Consider the following 15,856-nt stretch of genomic DNA (forward strand, 5'->3'; position numbering starts at 1 on the left):
CAAACTTCTTCATTAAATTCTAAAAATTTCATAATACTGAATCAGATTCTTTTAGTATTCAACTAATTTCATATAAAACACTGTGAAGTGAAATGAAATTTAAATTATTTTATATAATATATAAAGTATTCCTTCCTCTTATTATCCATGAATTATAAAAATGATTATTTATCACCGCAAATCAGTTTTAAAAGGAATAGTGGATTTCGCATAATTTTCGAGCTGTTTGCAGCGTATCTAATAGTCGCATTAGTCTTTCCTGCAACATGTTTATTTGCGTTTTTTTCTCTCATCGACATCTTGTCATTTGACTTTTTGGCTTTTGCCTGGCCAAGAGTGCTTAAGTATGTCCGCGCCAAAGTTGTGCCAACACATCAACCGTCTCGACGAAATATATCGAACAAGAATCAACACAACATACTATAGATCATAAAAAATGAATGTTGCTGTTCCTCAAAATGCGAGGTGAATCGTCAAGGAATAAAATTGGAATTCTTATAAACAAAATTTTTGACAAATTTTGAATGTGAACTTTAGCTTTGCTAAAATAAAGTATAGAAATCTTTGATGTGTGTTGGACAAGTACTTAAGAATTTTGTGAAATTGCTTTTGGTATATCAGAATAAGAAATATTTAATACTGTATTCAATGGAACTATAAGAAAAAAAAGAAGTAGTGGAATAATTTGACTTTTTCTAGTAAAAAGATTTTAAGAAGTAAAGAATCTGATATATTTTATATAGATGAAGAGAAAATAGTCAATTTTATTTGAATTTTATGTAGTTTGATTTAATCTATGTATATCATTTTATTTACAAATCTTGATAGAACACTCTACTACTCTAAAATTTTCATTAGCTTTTCGGATTTATAGGCATTGATGGATTATTAACGTATTCCATATGTTTTATGAAGTTACCATTTTAACTTCAGGAAATATAAATAAACTAAAGGTGGATTTAAAAATATTTTGTAAGCCAACTCACTTTTCTTTTTTTTGTGTTGAACTTTGTAATTCGCGCATGCAAAAATATATATCGAGTTGAACTGAACCCGAGGGCATTCTCTTCTTATAAGTACGATCAGACGTAGCACATGTCGCATTTGTTGTTGTTGTTGTTGTTTTGCGTTGTTGTTGCGCTTTGTTCTTGCAGTTCGCAGAAAAGATCACAGACCTTCTGACCTCACTCTCGTCAGCTATCTCACTTTCGCTTTGCTCTCTCTCCCTCTCTCTTGCTCGCTGTGCTGTGCGCGATCTGTCTTGGCAACCCTAAGAGACAAGTGGAGCACAGGGGAGCGACACTAAAAAAGCTGCCTCGCGATCGTTGGAGGGGAGGTGTGTGTGTTTGTGTGTGTGTGTGACTGTGACGGGGGTAACAATATATGCATGCCGTCGCCGCCGTCGTCGTCGTCGCGTCGCTGTCGCAGTTCTAAAAATATTTCAGGTCGCTCGGTCGTTTGGTCGGTCGCGATGGCCGCCTGTTCGCGTTTTGGTCTCGTTTGGGTTAAGTGTGCGGCGCATCTGTAGCTGTATCTGTATCTGTATCTGTATCAGAGTATCTGTGGCTGTATCTTTAGATATAGTAGGCATATAATGTATAAGGTATGCGTTCTTCTTTAAAGGTTGTTTGGGTCGTTGCGATATCAAATGTTATTCGATTTACATTGAATTAGATGTTTACCGAGTTACTATGCAAGTCATATATATGGGGTTGCTTTACTCAGAATGCGCCCCATTTGCAATTAATATGCATGTGTTTTTCTCTGTAGCTTCAACTGAACTACGAACAACTGAACAAACAACAACAACAACAATTGACAGACGAGGCCAAAGTATCAAATGGCCAGCGATACAGTCAGCGCAATAAGTATGCACTCACACACACACATACAGTTGCAAGTTAAGTGCAGCTTTTGTATGCGTTGAACTCTGAACCAGCTGACCTTCATTGAACCCTTTTTCAGCTGCGCGCACTGCATAGCACAACAAACGAACGAACATACGAATGAACGAACGAGCGACAGAGAGAAAGATAAAAAAGAGCGAGCGCAAACGTTTTGCTTGCATTGCTTCAACTGATAAAGCTCAATGCGCACTCTTCGTTGTACGTTGCGTTCGCTCTCTTTGCTTGGCTTGCGCTCTTTTCGCTCTCTCTCTTCTTTTTCCATACGTATGTAAGTGTGCGAGCGTGGTTGAAGCGAGCGGCGGCTCCAATGGGGCGCTGCTGCGGCTTCAGAGCTCAGTACGTTGTCGTTTGCGTTTGCGAGACGTGCGAATTGCGCTCGCCGTCTACAACAACAACAAACAAACAAACAAAATACAAAACAAAACAAAAGCTACAAACGATCGCAAAAAGAATTTTGAGATCGTCAGTTTTTGATTTTGTTTGCGCGCAAAACACAAAAAAAAAACGGTGCAAACACATTTAAGCCACACAATTCCAATTAGACACAAATCTGAAAATAAATAACATACGCGTAACGGGAACGTGCGTCAAGTGTTATGCGGCTCAAAAGCTCAAAAAGGATTAAAGCGGGCTAGCGAAAAAAACAACAATAACAAAAAAAAAGTGCCACGCAACTCACGTGTTTAGTGGCCGCCGCATAACACACAAAAGATACAAGATAAAGTAACTGTGTGTGTGTGTGTGAGATGAGTGTCAAACGTCAACACGCACGTGACTAGCAATTAATAAGTCCAAAACATCAGCTTAAATAACAACTATAAAGCAAAAGCTCGAAACGAAAAAGTGCAAAAGTGAAATGCAAATCAGGCGCAAAGTGAATGCCAATTGGAGTTTGGGTTCCCAATAAGAATCGAGTTCGAGCTCTTAAAGGTCAAAAGCTGTTGCTTGTGCTGCAGCATCACAAATTATAAATAAATAAATGCGATAACAACAACAACAAAAAGCAGTCGAAATTCAACGCGTGTGTTGTTCATTAAGCCAGAAAGCAGAAGAAAACAAAATTCGTTGACAAAATATAAAAAATTGTTTTAAAAATACATTTTCGAAGCGGAAATTCAACAACAATAACAACAACAACAACAACAGTTAAGAAGTGCAAGTGCTGCACCCAAGTGATTTTTGTTAACCGTTTTTTGCTTAAGCTTAATAACGAGTGCAGTTTGAAAAGCTCATTAAAAAAATATAAGTAATTACAATACTTAATTTTAATATGAAATAGAATTTACTTTAAATAAAAAAACAACAAAGTCGGTTTTTGACTTTACGTCTTGTGCTTTTGTTTTTGTTTTTGCGGCTACTTTGTCAATTGGAATGACAAATTGACAGCAGTTACAACAACAACAACGAGACAAACAATAGAAGTCGTTGGCGGCAATCAACGTGAAACAATCGACATAAAATACAACAACAATAACAAAATATCAATAAAAAATAAGGTAAATTCAAATTTGTTTTTACTGTATACAAATGCAAAAAAGCTGTTTAAATATTTGATAGCCAATCGCCGCGACCTTAAACTTTGTGTTTTTTTTTCTGTTTTTCTGTTTTTCTGTATCTCATTGTTTGTTTCCCCCTTATAAAAAAAAGGTTACAGTTTTTATTTGATTTCTCGAGAGTGTCTCGAGTTGTATTTCTCTCTCTTTCTGCCTTCAAAATGTTCAACGGGGTCGCTTTGGATTAATCCAATATCGATTTTATATTCTTTTTTTGTTTTTGGCACTGTCAAACTTTAATCCAGAATTTAGAAATAATTTGTTCGGCATTTGAAACAAGTTCGCGTCGAGTGAAACCGGTTGAGAATTATCATTGCACACTCGGCGTATGCGCGATTTGTTTACTTAAAACCCAAAATGAATGATAATAATAAATATATGAATATATGTGCTAAACACAATTTGACAACGTTTAATTGCAGTCAATTAAACAAAGAGCAAGCTAAGCAAACAAGAACTGTGATTAATCACGGCTAAGACACGACTACGTATATACTCTGTAGTTGATTAATTGAAATTGATTTAATTAATGATTAATCGTTTGAAGTGTATTTAAATATAACACAATTAAAAAGGGAATTAACATAGCGCTGGAAATTAATTAAAGTTCTAAATTTGCTGGGTGTTTTATTGTTATTGAAAGCAGAACTTTGAAAGCTCGAATAAAGCATTTATTTATTTTGTTATTATTGAAAGAGAAGATTTGAAAGCTCGAATAAAGGATTTGTTCATTTAAGTTTAAGAAATCAAATGTATGAACGACAAGGAAATACATATTTATTTGAATTTCAATTAAATGAAAAATAGCTTTATCAGTTTTTCAACTATGTGAATTAAACAAAATGTATTTATCGTTAAATTCCTTAGAGAAATATTTTCATTTCCTAAGCACATTAATTTTGAGAGCTCTTTTATAAAATACGATTTCTCCTAACAAATTTTGAAAATAAAATATTTAAATGCTAAATTTACTTTTAAAGCGTGTTTTTGTTAGAATATCTTGTTATTATTGAAAATCATTTAATGAAATTAATTAATCAGTTATAAAATGTTTTAAATGAAATATTATTGATTAAAGTTTCTTGTTCTGAAAACTTAATAATCATTTTTTCAACTAATCTTGAGAAATATTTCTTTTAAAGTGCATTTTTATTAGTCTACCTTTTTTTATTGAAAATCATTTCAATGAAATAAATTGATCAGTCATAAAATACTTTAAATGAAATCCTTTTTTTGACGTTTTTTAATTTAAAAAATTTTTCTAAAACTTAAAAAGTTTTTCAACTGATCATAATAAATATTTCTTGTTGAAGTACATTTTTCATTAGATATCTCTTTTCCATTATTAAAAGTAAATTTAATAACAAACATTTTTGTGAATGAAATTTTATTTAAAAGCGTTTTTTTAGATCTCTTGACGAAATTAGTTTATAATTGTATAATAATCTCTGTATAGACTTAGTGTTTGTAGAAATATTATTTGACTACCCTTCTAAGTCATGAGCGAAATTTACAGGGTATACTAAATACAGCATAAACAAAGCAAAGCAAAGTAAAGTGAAGCTAAGCAGCAGCAGCAGGTGAGCAAGGCGAAGCGAAAGAAAAACAGCTGTACATTTGACAACAAGTGAATTAATTAAAGAAACACCTAAGCGCAGAGACATGCTTGCAGCCATATTTAATAGCCAGGCCAAATACTACATAAAGACATTAACGCAGACAACTTAAGGTGAGATGGAAATACGACAACAACAACAACAACAACAACATGAAAAAACAACAAACAGAAACAGCAAGCAAAAGTCTAACAAAAAAATAAACAGACTCTAATACAAAGACAAATTAGCGACATGAAAATGGCCAACAACCTGTTGCCTTTAACTTAATTGAAAAATTGGCTAAGCAACTAAAAAAACAGAGAGCGAAAGAGTGAGGGAGAGACAGAGGAGAGGAGAGGAGAGGGGGAAAAAACACCGCAATGATAACTGCAAAAAATTCATTGAAATAACTTTATAACTAATCTTCACTTATTTCTCTTTTCTTCTTTTATTTTTTTTTTCTCGGCTTACTTCCGGACCACAATTGCAGCAGGCAAAGGAGCGAAAGAGAAAGGGAGAGACAGCGAGAGCGAGACAACAAATCGAATCGGTGCGGTGTGGTTTTGACAATATGTTGAGCCCACCATAATGAAGGAAATTGATACCGAGACAACAGTAGTATGGCCAGCCTGGTGTTATTCCGGTAAGTGAGACAGACACCCTTCCCTTCCCCCTCCCCCTTCCCCCACTCAATACATGCGCCCCTTCTCTCGTTGCTCTTATAATCATTCCCTTGTCTAAGCAGCATTTATCGCATTTAACTGCTGTGCGAACAAACACAAAAACACAATGAATAGAGGTAGACCGAGACCAGACTCGGACTCTCTCCCTCCCTCCCACTTCCTCAGCTGTTCTACAATGAAGTAAAGGGGGAGAGGGGGAGGGGCACAAGAAATAGGTGTTGAAAGTTCAACTATCGTTTTACGCTTTTGTTTTCGCTGTTTTGTTGTATTTATTTCTCATTTGACTTTTTGTTTGTTTCTTTTTTTTTCTTTGTGCTCTCCATGCCCACCCATACGCCTCTCCCCCTTCCCTCGGTTCCCCGCTGAGCGTATTGTTGGTCAGTGTTTTGTGTCCACTGTGAACCATTTACTCACTTTTCGATCGCCACTGTTTCAGACCTCCACTGAGAAAGAGAGAGACAAAGAGCGAGAGAGAGACACCTTTTGTTGTCGACTTTATTTATTGCTGTGACATATTTTTATCAGCTTCATTTCGGTAGCTTACACATATTGATATTGATGTATTATTTACCTTTTATTGTCCATAGAATGGGCAAAGTTAACTTGTCATAACTAGCGAGGGGTTTAACGATAAGCAGCAATTGAATTTGTTGGTTTAGCTTCAATTTTATATATTTTAAATCTAAGCAATCAAATCAACTTTATTGATAAAGTGCTGATTTTTACTGGAAGCTAATATTATTATTTCCACTTGCAATCCTAAAAATTTCATTACAATTGCGCAGAAAATAAGAGTCTGCTCTAGTATAACATCACTTACTTCTTAGTATACTTTATACTTATATATTTATTGAGGTTGTTGAAAAAATTCTTTGAAATTTTCATATTTTGAAACATATCAAACAAATCAACTTTGAAGATATAGATCTGATTTTTGACATAAACGTATATTCTTATTTCTATTTTCAATCCTGAAAATTTCATGACAATCATGCAACAAAATTCAAGTCTAGTCTTCTATAACATCACATTAATATTAATATACCATTGACTTTTTAGAAAAGTGTAGAATATGCATAGTTTGTATTATCGTAACTATTGAATTTGTTGGAAATATGCTTTGAAATGTTAATATCTTAAAGCGAATCCATCAAATCAGCTTTAAAGCTACACTGCTGATTTTTGGTATAAGCAGATATTCTTATTTCTATGTGCAATCCTGAAAATTTCATGAGAATCGTGCAACAAAATAAGTCTACTCTTCTATAACATTCTAACATTGCATTGTTAGTCGCTGTTTTGAGTTCACCTTGTGTGCGAATGTTGTTCACTTGAATGCCAAAACTTAAGTATCTGCAGCTGCTCGACTGTAGCTGATAATTATTATTATGAGCATGATGATGACGATGATGATGTCATATGGCCCATGGACTCACCTTTGACTTTTGTATGGCTTTTGCTCTGATCCCCAAGTCGCAGCTCATATGCAAAAAAAAAAACAAAGCGCAAAAATACATAACGAGCGAAACAAAACCAGAATTTTGCTTCGTTGCACAACGAAAAGTAAAAGGCAAAAATGTGATCAAGAATTAGAATACGAATCGTAGAGATATTTCGATATGATAAGCATAAAATCAACATTTTCAAAAACTCAGTCTTAATCAATGCAATCTTCAAAGAGCTTTCACTCTCAAACTCGAACGTAGAGCTTTCTCACACATATAGAAAACATGCACATGAAGCTCACCAATACTTGAACAAGTTTATCTTTATTTTTTCTGCATTTTTGCAGCATTTGATCAGCCCTTTTTTTTTTGGTAGCCAGAGATTTTACAGCAACAGCCACTCCCCAAGTGAAATGCTGGTAAAAAAAATTAAGCATTCAGCATGCAAATTTTCATTAAAAACAAAGCACCTCACACACACACACACAGAGAGACAAACTTAAGGTTCCCGATGCGTTGAGAATGCCCGAAAAAGCCGCAATTTCAATGCGCCGACGCGTATTTACTTGACTTGGGACACCGAATTGACTTTGACCGGCACCTCAAATAAGGCAATGCAAGAGCGAAAGAGAGAGATAGAAAGAGAGGGAGAGAGAGGGGTAGACATAAATGGCCCGGCAAGTGGCGATAAAAAGAGAAAAACAAATGTATTGAGACGGCAAAGCGCGGCTTTAAAATTAAAATAATCAAAAATAAAAATAAACAAGCATGCAATGCTCTTGATGATGATAATGATGACGATGAGGATCGTGATGATGATGATAATGATGAGGGAAACAAAAAAAACAACAGAAGTAAAAATTAAAATGCAAAACGAGTCTGAGACTGAGACCTGAGCACAGAAGGTGAAGAAGATTCTCAGTCTCGTCGCTGGAGAAACCGAACGAACCAAGAAACAGAAGCGACCCGTCGTCAGTCGTCGTCAGCGATGCCCCCTCGTGGAGGCTAATACAACAACAACAACAACAGCACGTATGAAGGTTGCAGTGGAGTGTGATCGACTGAGAGATACTTCTTATTTATGATGAGGAAAGTTTTAAGTTTAAAAAACAGTAACTGAAAAAGTTGTGATTAAATTTGAATAAACTTGTTCAATGCTTCATCATACCCTTCTACCCCTTTGAGTACAGGGTATTACAACAACAACTACTTACTTATACAATATCAATATGAGCTGAGCTGCAGTTATAACCTTTTGTCCATCGCTTGTTGCGCTTCACTCTTTTGCCACTCTGTATTTTATTTTATTTCATTTTTTTTTTGTTGTGCTTTGTTTTGTATGTTTTGCTGTTTTTTTTCTCTCTCGACTCTCGAAACCTTTGACGCGAACTTATGCCCTGCAAATGGCCATGGAATGTTGACTTGTCTGGAACTCTGAGCTCGAGACTTGAGAACTGCCAACTGAGAACTCTCGGCTCAGCTGCAGCGGGGAGTTGAAATTTCGCAGTCAGGCAAGCAAGCGAGCGTTTTAAAGCCATTTATGACGAATTCCAAATGCACTTTTAACTGAGTTCAATCCAGTTTATTGCCAATATTAATTAAACTGCAAATATGGAACAGTTAACAATATAAACTTGCAATGAAAGAATAAATATTTATGCTATTAAAGGTGATATTTCATTTATAGCTATTAATGTGATATGAGTTATTAGTCATAAAAAAGCTATATCATAATTTAAATATTAATGGGTGACTGATAAATATGATAAAAGAAAATACCGTAATGATATTTATATTATTGTTACCTTTAAAAACCTTTTCAAAATATTGGATGACACTTTTTTTTTAAGAAATAATAGGTAGTTTTCAAATAGTATTGAAGAAGAGGTTATTTAGTTTCAAAATATTGAATTAAACTTTTCTAATACTTAAAATGGAAATACCTAATTGATAATATTGATTGAAGATATCCTTACTATTATTTGATATTATTTTTTTTTAATAATTTCGTTTTAGTTATATCCTTTCACAAAGTTTTAATTCTAAATAATCTTTCAAAAGCGCTTCAGTTTGGTTGCATTTTTGTATCATTTAAAAAACTGCGAAAAAAAGCTTTGCATAGTGCAAGCTTTATGTGCATGTCAAAGCTCTCTTTACGCAAGAGCAGCAGCAGCAGCAGCAGAGGGGCCGCCGCATTAACAAACTGAAAGCGCAGTGTAGTCGATGTTGTCGTTGTTGTTGTTGCTTTTTATATGCCGATGGCGTGCAGTTGTCGATGACGAGCAGCAACGACTGCGCAGTCGCGTCTGCTGCTGTTGTCGCTGCGCTGCGCTGCCTTCACCTTCTCGTCCTCGTTCATTATGTCTGCTCAACTTTGCACTCGGCTGCGGCAGAGGCAGCGGCAGTTAAACGACTTGAGACACGCACACTTGTTGCTCTTTCGCTCTTTGGCGCTTTGCCTTATTGCATGCAGTCGGCCGTTTTCGTCTTCGTCTCGGTCTGCGTCGCAGTCGTCGCACTTATTTATTATTTGTTGTAGTTATGATTTGCGATTTTAGTGCTGCTGCTGCTGTTGCTCGTGCTGCGCCCCCTCTTGGCCACAGCAATGACTATCGATGGCCGCACGGTAGCCGCCGCAGGGCGCAATTACGCCACTTGTTGGAATTTCACTCGACTTGGCCTCAGATTGTGTCTCTTGGCCCGAGTTCGAGCTGCGGCGTCGTCGTCTCTGTCTGCGTGTGTGTGTGTGCGTGTGCGCCTGCGCCCCTTTACGTATTTTTTTTTTTTCCTTTTTCAATTCATTTGTTTTGTTTCAGTTGCGAGCCTAGAATCGCAAATGAGCAAAACGTGTAAATTATACGCGTCGCGGTCACAGCCAACGCGCAAATAAAGCACACACACAAAATGATGGCGACGTCGACAGCGCAGTCGCAGTCGGAGTTGCTGAGACGCAGTCACAGATTTCCTACTTAAGCTTTTGCTCTCTGAGCTTTACGCCGACGTCGCCGTCGTTGTCATTGTCACCCAAAGCGAAGCGACGCCCGCGCCTTTTGCGCTGTGTCAAGAGAGCGCACGAATGAGAGTGGGAGACAGAGTGAGAGAGAGAGAGAGTTGGGGAGTGGACATTTATTCATCAGCTTCAACTGAGCCACATCGATAATGAGTTGTCGCTGTGTCGCTTTGTCGCCGTCTCACCTGAAGTTACTCGCAACTTTAGTTATGTTTATTGTTTGTTTTCGCATTCCTTGGCGTCTTCTTTTTCTCTCCATCTCTCTCCCACTTTTATTGTCAAAGGTTCAGCAGCATCGCATCTATCTTAATAGCAACTGACTTGTCGACTTATCCATCATTAAGGTCAACCTTTCAATTGCTCTGCTACAACACCTAAAAGCTTAGCTTCTAACTTAAGCGTAAGCTTTTCAGTAACTGTTTTGTACCAATTGTAATTGCCAATTGTCCTAGATGCCACAAAAGTTTCTAAAGAAGTCAAGACATAAAAGATTCGCATTTCGTTTATTGTTACTAGAAATTTTAGTTGTCATTAGCTTGGGCAACTCAATTGTTAAAGTTTAGTTTCTTAGAAGTAATGAAATTGAAATTTATGTAATAATTGTATTTTAATTGTGATTGATATTGATATTACAGTAATTCTTAACAAAATATATTAAAATTCATCTCAGGAGTGTTCAGAACATATTCATTATTTTTGTAGTATTAGTATATTATGGAAATGTAGCATTAAATACTAAATTAAATACTTAGTATTTAATACTAAAGTTTATATTGATTTCCCCCCGATATACCAAAACTTATTATTTTATAATATTACAATCTAATACTAAACAGAATATAGAAGAAGCATATTAAAGAATAGTTATTTTTTATAATAATTTTTCATCTAAGTAAAATTTACATAAAATCTTGTTACTAGGCGTTTCCACAAAATTTCTCTTCTATTGCTTTTGCTTCTCTCGCTTTTGTTTTTGTGTATGGCTAAAGTTCAATTCAATTTCACTGAACATTAAACATTTGCCGCATTTGGCTGGCCAAAAGTGTCAAAAGTTCATTAATTTGAGTAACCTTTCGAGTGCGCTCTAATTGAATAATAATTGACATTAATTAAATACACAGCAAGCAGTCTTTTCACTCAGGCCCAACGAAAGGTGACTTTCAGTAATTCACAAAGCATTTTTCTGCATGCTATTCATATTTTTTTGTTTGCATACCCTGCAAAGTGTTAAAACAGAGAAGATTGAGATTTAGAAAGCTTTCAAGTATAGTAAAGTGATTCAGCTATATTCTTTACTTATATTATTTAGTATATTATTTTTGTTATGGTATAAAAAATGTACTATTTATTTCGCTTAGTACGTGGTATACATATATTAAGTGGTAAAAAAATATACTATTTAGTTCACTTATTAAGGGGTATTATTATGGTATAAGAAATATACTTTTTATATCGTTTCTTAAGTGGTATGATATAAAGATATACTATTTATTTTGCCTTTAAAGTGGTATTAAGTGGTATAAAAATATACTATTTATTTCGGCTATTGAGTGGTTTACAAATATATTTGATGGTATGAGAAATATACTTTTTATATCGCTTCTTAAGTGGTATAAACATATTTTGTATGGTATAAAGATATTTTATTTATTTTGCATTTAAAGTGGCATACAAAATATACTATATAAATAATATACTATTTCCTTCGCTTATTAAACGGTATGAAAATATACTTTGTGGTATACAAAATATACTATTTCGCTTCTTAAGTGTTTTAAATGACACTTTGAAGTTAGCTTTCCTTAATTTTGTTTATTCTACAGCGCATCTTTTTGTCGATCATTCCACTTCTTACTTTTTTTTATAACTTTTTACATTTTGAGCACACAAAACGGAATATAATTAAATAATTAAACAAAAAGCCAACAAATTTAATGGCGTTAAGATTACATTGAGCTTGTAGTTGTGTGTGTGTGAGTGATTGCTGAGTGTGTGTGTGTGTGTGTGTGTGTGTGTAGCTTATTACATTAACAATTGAACTTGAACTGCTGCCGTTTCTAAATAATAATAATAATAATAAAAAGTAATGTTAATAAAACGCAGGCGAGCAGAAGCACAACACAAATACACACACACACACACACCTCAGTTGGGTGCCCATAAAAATATGCGAGTGTGTCTGTGTGTGTGTGTGTGTGTGTTAACCATGACTGTAACAAATTTAACGAACGTCATTGAAACAAACTAAAAAGCAAAATACAGAAATAGCCGTGTAATTGTCAAGTCCAAGAGCGCGCGAAAAAAACGCTCAATAAAAGCAAAAAGCAACAACAACAACTACGGTAAAGACTTGTCCATTAAATTGTGAATCCAACTCAAGTTGTTTAATGTTTAATATACAACAACAACAACAAATACTCGATCGCATACCACAAGGTTGAATTCTCTTTTGATTTTGGCTTTGGCTTTGGGGGCAGCACCTTTTAGTACCTGATGGATACCCTCTACTCCCTATATATATATATATGTATATCTTATGTATGTAGATACCAACGCGTAGCACCCCAGCAACAACAACAACAAAAGGGACAACAAAAGAACTGACAACGCTTTTAGAATTCAATTAAAAACGAATCATTGTACGACACTCGCAACATGGAGAAGCTACAGAAGAAGAAGAAGCAGACAAACAGACAGCAGATACAGGAGGATAGAAGAGGAAGAAGGGGGACAGCAGTTAGCAGCTGAAGGCGGCACATGCGACGATCATTGGCGCAGATATTGACAAAATGTCGCAACGTGAGCAAAATATTGATGCGAATTGGCAAATCGCAGCAGCAGCAGCTCTCTCTCTCTCGCTCACGCTTATGCATAAAGTATATGTAGAGGGAAGAGACGAAGGGGAAGGGCAGCAGCTCTCTGGCTGTATGTGTGTGTGTGTGTATCCCAAATGTGTCGCCGCTGCTTGAAATTGCCAACGTTTATTAACATTTCGCAGTGCGAGCGACATCGATCGATGCGAGGGAAGGGGCAAAGGGGAGAAGCGGGGGCGAGAGTGTCTCGAGAACCTGCTAAGGTGAGGCCTTTTACGACCCCAACAAATCACGCTCACAAAACACAAAAAACAAAATAAAACCAAACGAAATAACAAAAAGTAACTGGCAAGCGAGATTGACATGTTTCCAGTTTCAGATGGAATACAATAAATAACTTCAAATATGTTGAAAACATTTTCCGCATCATTTCTGAAATTAATGAACTTGACGTATAATTTTAAATGATATATGTATAGTCAACTCTACCCTTTTTACTTTTATTATTACAATATTAATTTTTTAAATTAATGAAGTTGAAATATAGTTAGGTTTTAGTTTTTGGGTAGGATAATAATTTAATAGATAGTTTGATGAATAGTTAGATAGTTTGTTTAATATATGTACATTATTTTATTATTAATATTACAATAATAATTTATGAAAATCTTAATTTAGGAATCAAATATGAAAGATTTCCGTTATGGAAATTGTAAAACAAGTTTATTATTTCACTAAAATTAAAGAACACTTTTCTATACTTTATTAGAAAAATAAGAATTTGATTTTGAGCAACTTTCATTGAATACTTTGATGTTTTTCTGAAAAGTAAAAGCAATATTACGATCGTCATATCTAATATTTACAATATGTATAAATAAACACTTATAGAATGTAAATAGGTTGAGAGCTGTATTCAGAAACTTTTCATAAAAAAGAAAAGAATTTTAAGCTTACATTGTTCTAAAATTTTGATGCCATCCAGCAACTTTTTCTTGAAGTTATTGTTTAACTGAGCAAATGAAATCGAATTCTTTTATGATGTAATTTGTTTAGAACAGATTTTTTATTGATGAATTAAAAGTATTGAAAGTAGTTGCATTCAGTACATAAAAAAGACTCTTACTTCAAAAATACTTGTATTGAATTATCGATACTTATTGACAGTGTGCCCAGATGCTTTTTCATTACAAATTGCAACCTCCTAGATCTTACCTTGTTATAAGTGTCAGTCAGGTAATCGAAGAATTTGGGATCAAATATTTATTTTTTCTATTTACTAAAGAGTTAATTGTTTATATAATATCTTATTACTTTAGAAAAAAGGCATACAAATAAAGTAGCGAATAGTTTTATGCCTAAACTACTTTCTATACATTTTATCTTTTTAAAAGCAGTAAAATCAAATTGCAGGTTTAGTCACAAAATGCAGTTCACTTTATTAGTATTATTTGCTCAACTTTGACACAGTTCTGATTCACCAGCGAACTGTATTGCAAAAAAGTTTTGAATTATTGGTGCTAAATTCCGGAAAAAAACGTCGTAAATCGTTGTGTTTTGTTATTGTTTTTTTTTTTTTGTCTCGAATATTTGCTGCCGTATTTTACAAGTTTTGTTGATTTTCCTCTGACTGCGACGACAACGCGCGTGACCCCCAAGAAGAGTCGAGTTTAGGTTGGCTCTAACAGCTTTTGGCCAGGTTTGTTTTTTTCTGTTTTTCTCTGTTTTTTATGATATTCTTATGCTGGCCTCGCCAGCTTTATGACACCAAGACAGCGAGCAATAGAGAAGCGAGCGTTTCTCGGAGCTCGTCGATGGGTTTTTGTGGACGTCTTTTGGTCGTGTTTGATCATTCAATTTGAAAGTTATTCATTATTCGATCACGTACGCACGCCCAGCTACCAATCGAGTACTCACATGCTCACATGAGAGAGAGAGAGAGAGAGATGGGGAGACAGAGAGAGGGAGACAGAGCAGGAGGTCAATGTTCGTATGACAGTTGGTTTGGCATTTTAACATGCGGCTGCTTCTTCCTCTTCTTCGTTACTTACTGTGTTGTATTTTGTATGTTTTTTTTCGGTCGAAATTTTCAAACACTGGCCAACACAATTACAAATTGAATTTCTGACACGTTGAACACATTTGGCGAGTCGTTTTTTTATGACGTCGTCTAATGAACTTTTCACTTAACGACCTGTTGCCTTCTTCTCTTCTCTTTGGGGGTTTGACAACTTCTTTAAGAGGCTGAGGCAAGATTAGCCAACAACAGCAGCAGCAGCAGCAACAGTTGCAGCTGCCATTAAATGAAGTCGCCACTTCCTGCACTCACACAAAGCGAGTCCTGAAAGAAGCGACCAAGAAATTGCCAAGGAAATTAACAACAGCAGCAGCAACAACATCTAATCTTCATTATCAGCTGGAGATGGCAAATGGGAGTCTCAACATCGAAGAAGTCTTCAGAGATTGCTGGGTTAAGAATACTGCAAAAGGGGGAAGGGGAGGAGGGGGAAGAAAACTTGCCGCGCACACGTTGTAAAATTGCTATTAAATTGTTGCTGATTTTATGTTTTGGGGCTGGAGGATTTCGCTCTCTCTCATTTGTAGACTTCCTCTTGGGGGCTATTTACACTTGCCTTTTACTTTGCTTCATTCGCTCGCTTCTATTTTTATGTTTACTTAGTCTGGGTGTTGACGAGTCTCTAACTCTGCTGATGATGTCTCAATTAGCTTGCTGGATTTTTGTGGTCGAGAGAAGAACGAACGTTCGTAGTTATCATAAAAATGACTCTTCGATTAACTGAACTATTGCAATCCGAGCAAATGAGTTTTATACTTTGGCTTATCCGT

General features: G+C 35.3%; 1 protein-coding gene across 3 annotated transcripts in view; it reads left to right on the plus strand.

Moving 5' to 3' along the window:
• LOC132791359 (platelet binding protein GspB) overlaps positions 1–15,856 on the plus strand; it is a 75,141-nt gene that overhangs the window by 10,844 nt on the left and 48,441 nt on the right. The window contains exons 1-2 of one of the 3 annotated variants that reach the window (XM_060800253.1): positions 3,203–3,403; positions 5,549–5,701. In XM_060800253.1, coding sequence (XP_060656236.1) covers positions 5,647–5,701 — 55 coding nt within the window. In that variant the 5' untranslated portion in view covers positions 3,203–3,403; positions 5,549–5,646. Of the gene's footprint in view, positions 1–3,202; positions 3,404–5,548; positions 5,702–15,856 lie in introns of those variants that run through there. The other 2 variants (XM_060800245.1, XM_060800262.1) reach the window with 2 other exon arrangements.

The sequence above is a fragment of the Drosophila nasuta genome, chromosome 2L, assembly GCF_023558535.2.
Source record: "Drosophila nasuta strain 15112-1781.00 chromosome 2L, ASM2355853v1, whole genome shotgun sequence".
In the NCBI taxonomy this organism is placed as follows: Eukaryota; Metazoa; Arthropoda; class Insecta; order Diptera; family Drosophilidae; genus Drosophila; species Drosophila nasuta.